Source organism: Lathamus discolor, chromosome 20 (genome assembly GCF_037157495.1).
Source record: "Lathamus discolor isolate bLatDis1 chromosome 20, bLatDis1.hap1, whole genome shotgun sequence".
Classification (NCBI taxonomy): domain Eukaryota; kingdom Metazoa; phylum Chordata; class Aves; order Psittaciformes; family Psittacidae; genus Lathamus; species Lathamus discolor.
Window position 1 is genome coordinate 369,767 of NC_088903.1, and position 13,613 is coordinate 383,379.

The window sequence follows — 13,613 nt, forward strand, 5'->3', positions numbered from 1 at the left end:
ACCCCAGGGCTGGCACCGGCACCCCCACAGTAAAAACGCGACCCCGGCGTGTCCCACCACCAGCATCCCCAGTGCCTCCTGCAGCAGTGACTGCAGTGCCCAGCACAACCAACATCAGGGTCCCCATGGACCCAGCGCCCCCAGTGTCACCAGCACCCCCAGTTCCCCATCTTCCCAAGCAGGCAGAGGCAGGAGGTAGCTGCAGGGGGTTTATTACTGGGGGGGCCCAGGATGGTCCAGGGGTGATGGATCCAGCGTGGTGAGTGCTGTAGGTGGGTGCAGTGGGTGTCGTTGGTGGGTGCAGTAGGTGGGTGCTCTGGGTGGGTGCCGTTGGTGGGTGCAGTGGGTGCCATTGGTGGGTGCTGTAGGTGGGTGCTCTAGGTGGGTGCTCTAGGTGGGTGCCGTTGGTGGGTGCTGTAGGTGGGTGCTGCAGGTGGGTGCAGTGGGTGCCGTTGATGGGTGCTGTAGGTGGGTGCTCTAGGTGGGTGCTCTAGGTGGGTGCAGTGGTTGCCATTGATGGGTGCTGTAGGTGGGTGCTCTAGGTGGGTGCCATTGGTGGGTGCTGTAGGTGGGTGCAGTGGGTGCCGTTGGTGGGTGCAGTAGGTGGGTGCAGTGGGTGCCGGTGGTGGGTGCAGTGGGTGCCCATGGTGGGTGCCCATGGTGGGTGCAGTGGGTGCCCTCGGTGGGTGCAGTAGGTGGGTGCAGTGGGTGCCCTCGGTGGGTGCAGTAGATGGGTGCAGTGGGTGCCGTTGGTGGGTGCAGTAGGTGGGTGCAGTGGGTGCCGTTGGTGGGTGCTGTAGGTGGGTGCAGTGGGTGCCCTCGGTGGGTGCAGTAGGTGGGTGCAGTGGGTGCCGTTGGTGGGTGCTGTAGGTGGGTGCAGTGGGTGCCCTCGGTGGGTGCAGTAGGTGGGTGGTGTTGGTGCGTTTGGGAGGCTCCTCTTCACCCGCCGGCCCCGCAGCAGCCCTGCAAGCAGAGGGGTCAGCACTCAGCGCCCACAGCGCCGCCGGCGCATGTAGGTGATGCCCGGGATGACCCAGCTGCGGCCCCTCCTCACCTGGGGCTCAGCACCCCGCGGTGCCGAAGGGCTCCTCCTCCAGCGCCCGCCCTCCGGAGCGCTTCCCGTACCTGCAGGGAGCACGTTACCAGGGAGCAGCCGCAGGAGCAGCGTGCAACGGGGAGCAGTGCGCAATGGGGAGAACAGGGCAACAGGGAGCAGTGTGCAACGGAGAGCAGTGCGCAATGGGGAGCAACGTGTAACAGGGACCAACGTGTAACAGGGAGCAGCGTGTAACAGGGAGCAATGTGCAATGGGCAGCAGTGTGTAACAGAGAGCAACGTGTAACGGGTAGCAACGTGTAACAGGGAGCAGTGTGCAATGGGGAGAACAGGGCAACAGGGAGCAATGTGCAAAAGGGAGCAGGTCACAATGGGGAACAGATCGCAATGGGAACACGTCATGATGCACATCGCAACAGGGAGCAGGTCATGGTGGGGAGCAGATCACAGCAGGGGGCAGGTCACAATGGTGATGGGGAACACATCACAATGGGGGGGCAGGTCACAGTAGGGGGCACAGCATGATGAGGAGCACATTGCAATGGGGAGCAGGTCACTATGGGGACACGTTTCAATGGGGCCATGCCTCCATGGGGATCAAGTTGTGATGAGGCCGTGTTGCGATGGGGCCATGTTGCAATGGGGATCATGTTGCGGTGGAGGTCATGTCATGATGGGGATTGTGTCGCAATGGGGATCATGTCACAATGGGGATTGTGTAGCTATGGGGATCATGTCGCTATGGGGATCATGTCTCAATGGGGATTGTGTCGTGATGGGTATCATGTCACAATGGAATCATATCACAGTGGGGATTGTGTCACGATGGGGATGGTGTCACAATGGGGATCACGTCACAGTGGGGATCGTGTCGTGATGGGGCTGCACAGCCGCCCCGTGCTCACCGGTGCCGTGTCACCACGTTCAGGTACTGCTGCAGGTCCTGGTAGAAGCGCTCGAGCTCCTCGAGGGTCGCGTCGTCCCCGGGGTACCTGGGTTGTGCGGGGCTGGCGGCACCAGGACCCTCCCCCAGAAGCACCAGCGCCCACACCAGCAGCAGCAGTGCACGGCAGGGGGGAGCCATGGCTGCGCCTGGCACATGCATGTGCACACGTGTGAGCACAGACCCATACAGGTGTGAGCACAGGCCCGTGCACATGTGAGCACACACCAGCACACGTGTGAGCACACGCCAGCACACGTGTCAGCGCACACCAGCACACATGTCAGCACACAAGCACACATGTGAGCACACACCAGCACACATGCCAGCACACACCAGCACACGTGTCAGCGCACACCAGCACATGTGTCAGCACACATCAGCACAGGTGTCAGCACACACCAGCACATGTGTCAGCACACATCAGCACAGGTGTCAGCACACACCAGCACATGTGTGAGCACACACCAGCACACGTGTCAGCACACACCAGCACATGTGTGAGCACACACCAGCACACGTGTCAGCACACACCAGCACATGTGTGAGCACACACCAGCACATGTGTCAGCACACACATGTGCACACACCAGCACATGTGTGAGCACACACCAGCACAAGTGTCAGCACACACCAGCACACACATGTGCACACACCAGCACATGTGTGAGCACACACCAGCACACGTGTCAGCACACACCAGCACATGTGTGAGCACACACCAGTACAGGTGTCAGCACACACCAGCACACGTGTGAGCACACACCAGCACATGTGTGAGCACACACCAGCACATGTGTGAGCACACACCAGCACAAGTGTCAGCACACACCAGCGCATGTGTGAGCACACACCAGTACAGGTGTCAGCACACACCAGCACATGTGTGAGCACACACCAGTACAGGTGTCAGCACACACCAGCACATGTGTGAGCACACACCAGTACAGGTGTCAGCACACACCAGCACATGTGTGAGCACACACCAGTACAGGTGTCAGCACACACCAGCACATGTGTGAGCACACACCAGTACAGGTGTCAGCACACACCAGCACATGTGTGAGCACACACCAGCACATGTGTCAGCACACACCAGTACAGGTGTCAGCACACACCAGCACATGTGTGAGCACACACCAGCACATGTGTGAGCACACACCAGTACAGCTGTCAGCACACACCAGCACATGTGTGAGCACACACCAGCACATGTGTCAGCACACACCAGTACAGGTGTCAGCACACACCAGCACACACATGTGCACACGCCCCCCGACCCTGTCACCCCACAGGATGAGGCCCCGGCCCCACTCACCTGCTCCCACAGGCGGTGACAAGGACGCGCTGACACGAGGGCCGTGGCCGTGGGCTCCCCGGTGCCGCAGCGCCGCCGTGCCTTATATCCCATGTGCCCCCCCGCGATGTCACCCGGACGCGTGGCACCGGCGGCCACTTGGCTGGGGGGGCCCGGGGGGCCCTGTCGCTGCCCTGGTTAATGTGTGACCTGGGCTGCGGGGTCCTGGGGTGAGCACATGGACGGAGGGAGCCGGTGTCTGTGACCAGAGCATCTGGGCCCCACGGATGGACAGAGTGGGGCTGGGCAGGTGAAGGGGCAATGTGGGGTGAGGGTGGGATGGGGTAAGGGGGGGACAGGGGGACATGGGGCTGCAGCAGTGATGTGGGGGTCAGCTGCAGCCCCCGCTGCAGCCATGACCATGGGCCAGGTGGGGGGGACAGGGTTTGGGACCCCCAGCCCTGACACAGCCCTTGATGGCTGCAGCCAGCACAGGGACCCCACAGGGGGTGGCAGCAGCCACTGCCCAGGCACCCCCACCGCTGCACGGGGTAACCTGTGCCCCCCCCCGTGCACCCCCTGCACCGCTCCCTCAATCCCTCCATCATCCCCTCCATCCCTCGTGCATCCTCCCTTCCATCACTCCCTCCTCTGCACCTCTTCACCCACCTGCATCCCTCCCCTGTGCCCCCCCATCATCCCTCCCTCCCTCCTCCCCTGCACCCCATCTCCCCCACACACACACACATTCTCTCCTGCATCCCTCCATCCTCCGCATCCTCCCCTCCATCCCTGGATTCCCTCCTGCATCCCTTCCTCCATCCTTTCCCGCACCTCCCCGCACTCACAACCCAGCCCCTGCTCACGATCATCTCTTTATTGCCATTGTGGGCCCGTGCGGGACCCCCCCAGCAACGGGATGGGGAGAACGGGGTCAGGGCAGGACCCCCCATACACACAGCGGGACCCACGGTTCAGCATCTGGGGGTCTCCTGCCCCCCCCCCCCCCCCCACGGCAGAGCCACAGGGGAGACACAGGGAGGACTTGGGGGGCCGGGGGGGGTCACCAGAAGGAGTCATCCTCGTACCTGTGGGAAGCGCTGGTGTGAGGGGGTGGGGCAGGACCCCTAAACCGGCCCCGGGTACCCCAAAGGAGCCGCCTGGCCCCTCTGCAGGGTGGGGCTATGGGGGCACTCACCGCGATCTGTCACTGCCGGTGCCCTGGAGCAGCCCTGACACCAGGGCCTCGGCCCGCTTCCCGTACCTGCGGGGACGGGGTCCTCGTGAGCACACAGGTCCTCGTGCAGAGCACACACGTGTTCACACGTGTCCGCGCGTGCCGGCGCTCACCTCTGCCGCGTCACCAGGTTGATGTAGTGCCGAAGGGCAGAGAAGTACCTGGCCACCTCCTCGGGGGACGCGTCGTCCCCGGGACTCAGGGGCTTGGGGGGGTATGCGCCCGCCAGCGGGGCCAGGCCCAGCAGGACGCAGAGCGCCAGGGCCCCCAGGCAGCGCCACCACCGCGGGGACATCACCATCTGAGAGGGACTGGACACTGGTACCCACATCACCCCCATGGACCCCCATCACCCCATCACCCCCATGGACCCACATGACTCCCATCACCCCCATGGACCCCCATCACCCCATCATCCCCATGTACCCAAATCACCTCCATGGGCCCCCAGCACCTCATCACCTCCATGTACCCCCCTCACCCCCATCATCCCATCGCCTCCATGTACCCACATAACCCCTATCATCCCCATGTACCCCCATCACCCATCACCACTCCCATCTCCCCATCCCAAAGTCACACCCCATGGACCCCAATTGACATTCCCCCCCCCACCTCCCTCCATGTCCAACCAAACATCCCCCTCCCCAAGCCCACCGCAGTGTCCCCACTGGGGATCTCCCGCCCCATTGGACCTCCCCATGGCACAGACCCCACTGAGCCCCGTCCCCACACTCACAGTAGCAGGAGGTGACAGCACCGGGACACGGCGGCTCCTGTCCCGGCACCATTTTATGGCCTCGAGGGGGGTACCGCCTCCTCCCCCCCCTCCACCCCGGGCACGGCCGGACCCCCCCGCACCCCCCGCCCACGTCACAGCCCCGTGTCCCCGCTGAGCCCCACAGCAGGAGCCCCGGGGCTGGGGACAGGCGCAGGGCACGGGGGCACAGCGGGGACACGGGCACCGCATGCGGCACACGGGACACGGGCATGGATGTGACAGCAGAACAGCCGCACACGGGTAGGGATGCGACGGAGCCACGGCACAACCCATGGCACACGGACCTGGCACCCAACCATGGCACACGGACACGGTGCACAGGTACGGGATGCGCACACGGCACATGGGATACAGCAGCACGCACCCATGGCACGTGGCCCATGGCAATGGCACAGGATGCACGGACACTGGTCCCTGCGCCGTGACCCGGGGGAGGCACACACAAGCCCCATGTTCCATCACTGTGACCTGGCACCAACCCCGCGGTGCCACCGCACAGATGGCCCCAGATCAGGGATGGGGGGGGGTGGATCGGGCTGCGGGGCCCCCCCCATAGCTGAGTGCTTCCTGCCCCATTCCCACCAGGAACAGCAAACAGCCGCTTCCAAAGGTCACCAGATGGCTCAGCCCAGGGAGGAGGAGCGGGGGGGGTCTGGATGTGCCCCCCCATAGGGGACACAAGGGGCCTGCCCCCACCATTGCACCCTAAGGAAGGGCTGGGGCTGAAGGTGGCTGTTGGAGGGGTTGGGGTGTGCAGCCCCCATGGCCCCCCTGGCCCACAGAGCAAACAGGATCCTGCCGCTTCCCTGCGCTTTATGGCCCCAGATCCGGAAGCGCTTCGGGGCCACCCCCCTCTCCGCAGGAAGGTTCTTATCGTCCTTGTTTGATTTTCCGCTGCTCCGGGGGAGACAGGGACGACCGGATACCAACCCCCCCCATTCTGAAATGCTCTCTGCCATAAAGCCCTGCGGCAGGCAGGGAACAGGCAGCAAAACCCAGCCTAGGACCCCCCCATGCTACCCCTGCCTCAGTTTCCCCTCTGCAGGAAGGGGACACCCCTCACTGCCTGCACCCCATGGCACATGGGCTGCCCCCAAATAGCCTCCAGACCCCCAAATCACACCCTCAGGCCCCTAAATTGACCCCCCCATCAACCCCCAACAACCAGAACAACCGCAGGGCGACAGAAAAGCTTCTTTTCATCAGTAAAAACACACCCGGGGTGGGGGGCCCAGCCACACAGTGGCCAGCGCCCCCCCGGGGTCCCCTCTCGCCCCCAGGGCAGCTCCTGCCCCATCCATGGGCAGGAATCAAGTATTTACAAACAGGATAAACCCCAATGAGGGGGGTGATGGGGTTAAACCCCTCTGGGACCCCCCCTCAGCCATCGGTGGCCAGGATGATGACGGCGCCGAAGATGCCGACGTTCTGGCCGATGAGCTTCATCTGGTTCCAGAACTCGACGCGGCGCGAGTGGTGCCAGTAGCCGAGGTTGCCGTCGATGAGGAGGATGGCGGGAGGCAGCAGCACGGCCAGGACCTGCGCCGCCGCCCGCACATAGCATCCCGACAGGAATGCCAGCGCCAGCAGCCCGTACAGGACGAAGAGAAGCTGGAGCGCCAGCTCCCCCCCCAGGAGGTGGTTCAGGTAAGCCAGGCGGTCCTCCTTGCTGTGCTGCAGGGAGTACGCCTGAGGATGGGATAACACGGGCGGGAGCTGGGATGGGGACGCTGAGCCTAAAGCTCGTCCAGTTCCAATCCCCTGCCACCAGTTCCATTGGGAAGGATGCTCCAGCCTGGCCCTAAGCACTGCCAAGGATGGTTTCAGTTCAGCCGGGACAAGAGAAGCTGTGCGGGGACCTCAGAGCAGCTTCCAAAGGGGCTACAAGGATGCTGGAGGGGAACCTCAACGAGTGACAGGACAAGGAGTGATGGGTTCTAACTGAAACGGGGCATTTAGGTTGGATCCAGAGGGAGGAGGAGCTGTTCGTGATGGGGGCCTGGAGATTGCTCATCCCAGCCTGTGGTTGGGAATGGGAGAAGCTCCCCTGGGAACGGGGTTGCCCCATCCCTGGCAGTGCTCAAGGGCAGTTGGACACTGGTGCTGGGAGCAGAACCCCTAAAACACCCAAGCCCACTGTGTTATGTGTTAGGACAGGGCTGTGCGCCCCCCCCGTACCTGGCAGATGAGGTAGATGCCGAGGAAAACCTGCCCTGTGGACTGCAGTGAGCGGCTGCGCGGCCGCTGCCGGTACAGCTCCCCTGCCCCGCTGGCCAGGATGAGGAACCCACCGATGATGGCGATGGTGCGGGAGTACATCCGGACCTGCACGGGGACACTGTCACCGCGGCGCCGAGCTACGGGGGGGTTACAGCGGGAGGATGGGGGGGGTTACCTTTAACCAGTCCCCATAGTGGCCGTGGCCACCAACGTGCGCCGCGTACGTGGCCACCGCGAGCTGCAGCGCGGCGCCAAGCGCGAACCAGCGGCGCTTCACCCCGAAGGACATGAAACTGGCGCAGAGCACGGCCACCCCCATGTCCACGTACAGGTACGGGACCGGGATGTCCGGCTTCCTGGGGGCACGGCGGGTACAGACATCACCCCCTAGTGCCCCACAGACACAACCCCCAGTGCCCCATAGATGTCACCCCCCAGTGCCCCATAGACATCACCCCCCAGCGCCCCACAGACATCACCCCCCAGTGCCCCATAGATGTCACCCCCCAGTGCCCCATAGATGTCACCCCCCAGTGCCCCACAGACATCACCCCCTAGTGCCCCACAGACACAACCCCCAGTGCCTCATAGACACCACCCCCCAGTGCCCCATAGACGCCACCCCCCAGTGCCCCACAGACACAACCCCCAGCGCCCCACAGACATCACCCCCCAGTGTCCCACAGACATCACCCCCCAGTGCCCCATAGACGTCACCCCCCAGTGCCCCATAGACGTCACCCCCCAGTGCCCCATAGACATCATCCCCCAGTGCCCCAGATGTCACCCCCTAGTGCCCCACAGACACAACCCCCAGTGCCCCATAGACACCACCCCCCAGTGCCCCACAGACACAACCCCCAGTGCCCCACAGACACCCCCCAGTGCCCCACAGACACAACCCCCAGTGCCCCACAGACACCCCCCCCAGTGCCCCACAGACACCCCCCCCAGTGTCCCACAGACACAACCCCCAGTGTCCCACAGACACAACCCCCAGTGTCCCACAGACACAACCCCCAGTGTCCCACAGACACCCCCCCCAGTGTCCCACAGACACAACCCCCAGTGCCCCACAGACACCCCCCCCCAGTGCCCCACAGACACCCCCCTACCGCCCACCCTCACCCCACTGACCGGCTCCGTGCCCCCGACTGCCCCCGCCCGTTCCCCAGACCCCCCGCTCTGCGCGCCCCCCGCGTGGCTGACTCAGTCCTGGCCGCTCCCCCGGCCCCCCGAGGCGCGCACCCGCGCCCGCCGGCGCGCTCTGCGCAGAGCAGGAGCCCGCTGAGGCAGTGCCAGAACGGGAACCGCGTCAGCAGCACCGCGCCCGCCGCCGTCAGCAGCCGCAGCGCGCGCCGCCGCCACCCGCGCCCCGGCGCCATGGCCCGCGCCGCGGGAACGGGAGCCCCGCCCCGGCACCCGGAAGCCCCGCCCCGGGACCCGGAACCGGCGCGCTCCGCGCCGCGGCCACGCCCCCTCCGGAATCCCGCCCTGCGACTGAAACCGCGCCCCTCTGCGGAGGCCCCGCCCTCATCGCGGCTCTGCTCCACGCTGGACGCCGCGCCCCCTCTAGGACCCGCCCCTCGTAGACCCAATGAAACCCCGCCCCTCGGCAAAAGCCACGCCCCCACCCACGCCCTTCATCCTTCCCGCATGAAGCCACGCCCCCTTCCGTAACCCTACACCTATCAGCGCTAAGTCCCGCCCCTCCCGCAGACCATACCCCTCTGCGAAGCCCCGCCCCCTCCCCAAGCCCTGCACCTGCTGGCAGCGGGAAGCCCCGCCCCCCCCCCCGCAGGCCCCGCCCCTCGCCCCACACACGGTGATGGTTAAAAAACGTTCGGGTTTATTTTGTCCGGTTTGGTCGGTTTTTTCTTCTAAACAAGACTAAAAAATTTTCCTTTTTTTTTTTGGTTTTTTTTCCTTTTTTCTTTTTTTTTTTGTTTTTTCCTTTTTTTCTCTTTTTTTTTTTTTTTTACTCTTTTTTGTTCAGTTTTCACTCGTCCCCAGGCAGGGCTTGAACTGGGGGGGGAGGGGAGGGGGGGGGATTGAACCAAAACACCCCAAAAACAACCCAAAACGGGGACGGGAATCATGGCAAAACTCAAAAAACTGGGAAAATTCAGGAAAATAAAGAGAACCCCCCCCAAGGGGGGAGGAAGGGGGGGATTTTCTGCTATGATCCTGAAGGAGAAGAGATTTCGGGATCAGTTTAATATATCTTCATATATAGCTTTAAGGGGAAGAATTCCCTCTGGGAATTCAAGCCCTGCCCTGTGCAAACTGGATTCCAACCAGACAGCGCTGGTCTGGGGGGGCTGGGGCGTCACTTTTGGGCGGGGGGGGCGGGGGGGTATAGGGAAAATGGGGACCCCCCTTTAGAAAAGCAAAGGGGGGAATTGGGAATATTAGGAGGAAAAGGGTGGGAAAGGCAAGAGGAGGAGCTGTTAGTGGGGGTGGGGCGGGGGCGAGGTTGCTCTGGTCTCAGGTGGCTTCAAGGCTACGGTTGGGAATGGGATGAGCTCCCCAGGGAAACAAAACAGGAAATCAAAGTGGGATCGACGCCCCCCCCCCAACCCCCCCCCCCACTGGCACCGCGGCCACCAGAGCTGAGCGGTGCTCCCGGGGGTCTCAGGAGGACAAAGGGGTCTCCTTCTGTGGCTGCTGTGCTTGGGAACGCTGCATCACCTTCTGGCTCTCCACGTCTCGGAAGTGCTTCTCCACCTGCAGCAGGAACAACGGGATGCAGGGGATGGGGAGAGGGGGTTAGGGATGGATGGGATGGGAGGAGGGGGTTAGGGATGGATGGGATGGGAGGAGGGGGTTAGGGATGGATGGGAAGAGGGGGTTAGGGATGGAGATGATGGTGGGGCCCCCCCTGGCCATGCCCCCCCATACTCACGATCTTGCGCACGTGGCTCAGGGCGCTGCCCTCTTTGCCTTTGCAGTTCTCCACCTGGTAGGGGGGGGCGATGACGACTTCCTCCATTACCACGATGTTCTTCTCCTGCCATTTACAGTCCTTAATGCTGCGGGAAGGGAACAGGGATCAGGGACACATCCCCAGGGAGCTCCAAGCTCTGTGTGTGCCCCCCAGCGCAAGGGCCGTGCTCTGGGATACAGGGAATTCCGTGGCTCCGGGCAGGGACTCACGTCTTGTGGATAGTCTGGAAGAGCTGCTGCCCCTCCAGGGAGACACCGGCGCTGATGGCGTAGGCCTGGCTCAGCTTCTCCTCCTTCTCCGTCCGCGCTTTGGTGGCGAGCTGGGGGGCACACAGCGGGAGAGGGGCCTCAGCATCACCATGGGCATGGTATTCCCATGGGAAACCCCACCCCTTCCATCCACACCCTCAGGCCCGTCTCCCTTGTGTCCGCTCTAGCAGTGGTGGGGACAGCCCTGGGAGGCGCAGGATAAGGAGCAGCCCCTCCATGTGCTGTCTCCATCAAGTGCTCCTGGATCCCAGGATCGGGTCTGTCAATGGGATGTGTTCTCCCGATCCATCACCAACAGCTCCACAGCAGAAACACCAAGCCTCCAACTTCCAGCATTCCCAATTCAAGGATCCACGGCTTCACCTCCTGCAGTGAGCACCTGAAGGCACCAGTGCCAGTGAGGAGCCCTTCCGTGCCAGCAGCATGGATCAGATCCCCATCCATGGAATGACGGGAAAGGCATCATTCCCCTGTGGTGAATGGCACTGAGCATCCTTCCTGCAGCAGCAGCATTCCTGCCCCTTCCACAGATCCCTATAGATGGATCCTGTTGTGTCCCAGCTCAGCGCATCCAGAGGACCAGGCAGGGCTGAGCATTCCCATGTGCCAACAGCTCCATTCCCAGCTCCAGGCCGGTGGCAGAGCCTGTATCCCAGGCTGCAGCACCAGCAATCCCAGCCTGGCTCCACATGCATGAGAGAGGAGACCCCGGAGCCAGGCCTCCCACCTTCCCTGTTCCCATCACCACCACAGGGAATGGGAAGGGATCCCCTTCCAGAGGGAGGAGGGGAAGCAGCTCCTCAATATCCAAGTGACTGGCGCCAGCTCTCAGCCTGGCTCTGAGCTCAGCACCAGCTCCTGAGGGTGCTGGATCCCATTGTCCATGTCACTGATCGATCCCAACACCAATCCCTGAGGAACACTGCCCATCACTGATATCCATTTGGGATATGGAGCCATTGCCCACGGCTCTGGGTGTGCCCATTCCCTACACACAGAGTGCTCCCTCCTTCGAGCATCCCAGTGCTGCTCCCTGCTCCAGCTCCATCCTCCCTCCTCTCTGCTGAAGCAGAGGATCCAGCCCAAGATACCGAGCAGGAACAGGGCATTCCCGGCCTTGGGAATGCATGTCTTACCTTGCTGACATTGAGGGAAGCCAAGGGAGGGGGGGTTTCCGTGCGGTCGTTGATTATCTCCACTTCTGACACGTACTGGAGGTTGACGAGCAGGATGTCCGCGTGGTTGGGCTTCCCACTGGATGAGGGGCATTCTGGGGGGGGATGTTAAGGAATACAAATCCACATGGACACAGCTGCAGGCCTGAGGGGCGGAGTGGGCCAGGAGCAAACCGGAACACCCAAAAGAAATGGGAGACCCCAACACCCCCCCCCCCCCCCGGGTCTCCTCTGGGATCCATTCACTGCTGGTTCAGTTTTCCTGGCTACATCAGGAGTTACCCCAGCCTGGAATGCCGGGAAAAGCATCCCAAGAAGCCACTTAGATCTAAATGCTGAGCGGGGAACCCAACCAGCACACCTCAACCTGCACCTTCTGATCCAGGGCTGGAGGGAGCCAAGAGCATGGAAAAACTCACAGAATGGTTTAGGGATGGAAAGGACCTTACAAGACCCTCCCCAGAGCAGGCTCCTCTTGTCCCACCCCTTGGGAGCAGAGTCCCTTGCAGTGAATCCCAGACCAGGACCCGAGGGGCAGCCTCACCCCATTGCCCATGGGTCCCGTCTGGTCTCCTACAGGGCTCCCCTCAAACCCTTTCTATAGGGCACCCACCCCCATAACCCCACCACGGAGCCTCCCCCAACCAGCCCACAGGGTGCCCCACACCGTCTCTATAGAGGACCCCACTCCCCTCCATTAATGCCATCTACAGCATTATAGCGTCCCTATGGGGTGCCCCACACACACAGCCCCCACTTCACCACCGGGCTCCTCTTTCTCTCCCTATAAGGCACCCCAGAGCTCCCCCATAGCCCCACACAGGGCTCCCCCCTGTCCCCCCCAAACCTGCCTATCCACTGCCCCACTGCCCCCCCCAAACCTGCCTGTACACTGCCCCACTGCCTCCCCATAGCCCCACACAGGGCTCCCCAAAAACCTGCCCACATAATGCCCCACATGCCCCCCCATAAGCCCTCTACAGGACTCTCCACTGCCCTCCCCAACCCCTCCTATCCAACGCCCCTTTCCTTCCCCATAACCCTGTACAGGGCTCCCCACTGAGCCCCCCAAACCTGCCTATCCAGTGCCCCACTGCCCCCCCCATAACCCCACTGCCCCCACAAACCCCCTTTATAGAGTGTCCATACCCCATGACCCCAGCCCAGCCCCGCACTGAGCCCTTCAAACCTGCCTATCCAGCGCCCCACTGCTTTCCCCAATGCCCCCCCCCAACCTGCCTATCCAGTGCCCCACTGCCCCCATAACCCCAAATCCGGGCTCATCACACTCCCTCACAGCCCCCCCCCAGAGTGCTATGGTCACCCCACTCCAGCCCCCCCAAACCCCCCCATCCAGCGCCTCACTCCCTCCCCCCAAACCCCAACCCTCCTCCATCCCCCGGGCCTCCCGTGGGCCCATCACCCCCACAGGCCCCACACCCCCCCCCCGCTGCCTGTGCCGGGCCGGGGCCGGTGCTCCGGGCTCCGGGGGTGCCGGATACTGAGCGCCAGCATCTTGCTGGGGTAGTCGAAGGCCACGACCTCGCCCTGGAGGCGCTGCTCCTGGCAGGTCCGGCACGACACCAGGCTGCCCACGCTGAAGTACTCGCCCGGCGCCGCCATCTTGTCTCGGCCCGCACCGGGCTCCCCTCGGCCAGGCGCGGCGGGGCGGGGCCGCCTGACGTCAC

General features: G+C 63.3%; 4 protein-coding genes across 5 annotated transcripts; all 4 read right to left on the reverse strand.

Moving 5' to 3' along the window:
• Window positions 1-1,053: 1,053 nt before the first annotated feature.
• On the reverse strand, window positions 1,054-2,145 carry LOC136023879 (pancreatic polypeptide-like). Its single transcript, XM_065698846.1, has 2 exons — window positions 1,962-2,145; window positions 1,054-1,125 (listed from the first exon to the last, which is right to left on the reverse strand). The coding sequence occupies exons 1-2, from the start codon at window positions 2,138-2,140 to the stop codon at window positions 1,062-1,064; spliced, it is 243 nt and encodes an 80-aa protein (XP_065554918.1). The 5' UTR covers window positions 2,141-2,145; the 3' UTR covers window positions 1,054-1,061.
• Window positions 2,146-4,298: 2,153 nt separating this feature from the next.
• Window positions 4,299-4,834, reverse strand: LOC136024097 (peptide YY-like). Its single transcript, XM_065699181.1, has 3 exons — window positions 4,647-4,834; window positions 4,495-4,560; window positions 4,299-4,384 (listed from the first exon to the last, which is right to left on the reverse strand). Exons 1-3 carry the CDS (start codon window positions 4,832-4,834, stop codon window positions 4,360-4,362), a joined length of 279 nt encoding a protein of 92 aa, XP_065555253.1. The 3' UTR covers window positions 4,299-4,359.
• Window positions 4,835-6,496: 1,662 nt separating this feature from the next.
• Window positions 6,497-8,942, reverse strand: TMEM101 (transmembrane protein 101). Of its 2 annotated transcripts, none has more exons than XM_065699400.1 (4): window positions 8,783-8,942; window positions 7,710-7,890; window positions 7,493-7,639; window positions 6,497-7,003 (listed from the first exon to the last, which is right to left on the reverse strand). In XM_065699400.1, the coding sequence occupies exons 1-4, from the start codon at window positions 8,917-8,919 to the stop codon at window positions 6,695-6,697; spliced, it is 774 nt and encodes a 257-aa protein (XP_065555472.1). In that variant the 5' UTR covers window positions 8,920-8,942; the 3' UTR covers window positions 6,497-6,694. The 2 variants fall into 2 exon arrangements, with proteins under 2 accessions (XP_065555472.1, XP_065555471.1); XM_065699399.1 differs by having other exon boundaries at window positions 8,744-8,942.
• A 418-nt stretch (window positions 8,943-9,360) lies between these two features.
• On the reverse strand, window positions 9,361-13,609 carry LSM12 (LSM12 homolog). Its single transcript, XM_065699401.1, has 5 exons — window positions 13,428-13,609; window positions 11,887-12,020; window positions 10,691-10,800; window positions 10,440-10,566; window positions 9,361-10,261 (listed from the first exon to the last, which is right to left on the reverse strand). Exons 1-5 carry the CDS (start codon window positions 13,546-13,548, stop codon window positions 10,169-10,171), a joined length of 585 nt encoding a protein of 194 aa, XP_065555473.1. The 5' UTR covers window positions 13,549-13,609; the 3' UTR covers window positions 9,361-10,168.
• Window positions 13,610-13,613: the final 4 nt, after the last annotated feature.

Excerpts from the sequence above, each read along its gene's own strand:
- LSM12 (XM_065699401.1), bottom strand. The coding sequence starts at position 13,548 with ATGGCGGCGCCGGGCGAGTACTTCAGCGTGGGCAGCCTGGTGTCGTGC. Across the intron at positions 10,801-11,886 it reads CTTCCCTCAATGTCAGCAAG|CTCGCCACCAAAGCGCGGAC; the intron begins GTAAGACATGCA and ends TGTGCCCCCCAG. Across the intron at positions 10,262-10,439 it reads TGAGCCACGTGCGCAAGATC|GTGGAGAAGCACTTCCGAGA; the intron begins GTGAGTATGGGG and ends TTCCTGCTGCAG.
- LOC136023879 (XM_065698846.1), bottom strand. The coding sequence starts at position 2,140 with ATGGCTCCCCCCTGCCGTGCACTGCTGCTGCTGGTGTGGGCGCTGGTG. Across the intron at positions 1,126-1,961 it reads AACGTGGTGACACGGCACCG|GTACGGGAAGCGCTCCGGAG; the intron begins GTGAGCACGGGG and ends TGCTCCCTGCAG.
- LOC136024097 (XM_065699181.1), bottom strand. The coding sequence starts at position 4,834 with ATGGTGATGTCCCCGCGGTGGTGGCGCTGCCTGGGGGCCCTGGCGCTC. Across the intron at positions 4,561-4,646 it reads AACCTGGTGACGCGGCAGAG|GTACGGGAAGCGGGCCGAGG; the intron begins GTGAGCGCCGGC and ends CCGTCCCCGCAG. Across the intron at positions 4,385-4,494 it reads ACCGGCAGTGACAGATCGCG|GTACGAGGATGACTCCTTCT; the intron begins GTGAGTGCCCCC and ends CGCTTCCCACAG.
- TMEM101 (XM_065699399.1), bottom strand. The coding sequence starts at position 8,919 with ATGGCGCCGGGGCGCGGGTGGCGGCGGCGCGCGCTGCGGCTGCTGACG. Across the intron at positions 7,891-8,743 it reads GGGGGAGCGGCCAGGACTGA|GAAGCCGGACATCCCGGTCC; the intron begins GTCAGCCACGCG and ends CCGTGCCCCCAG. Across the intron at positions 7,640-7,709 it reads ACTATGGGGACTGGTTAAAG|GTCCGGATGTACTCCCGCAC; the intron begins GTAACCCCCCCC and ends GTCCCCGTGCAG.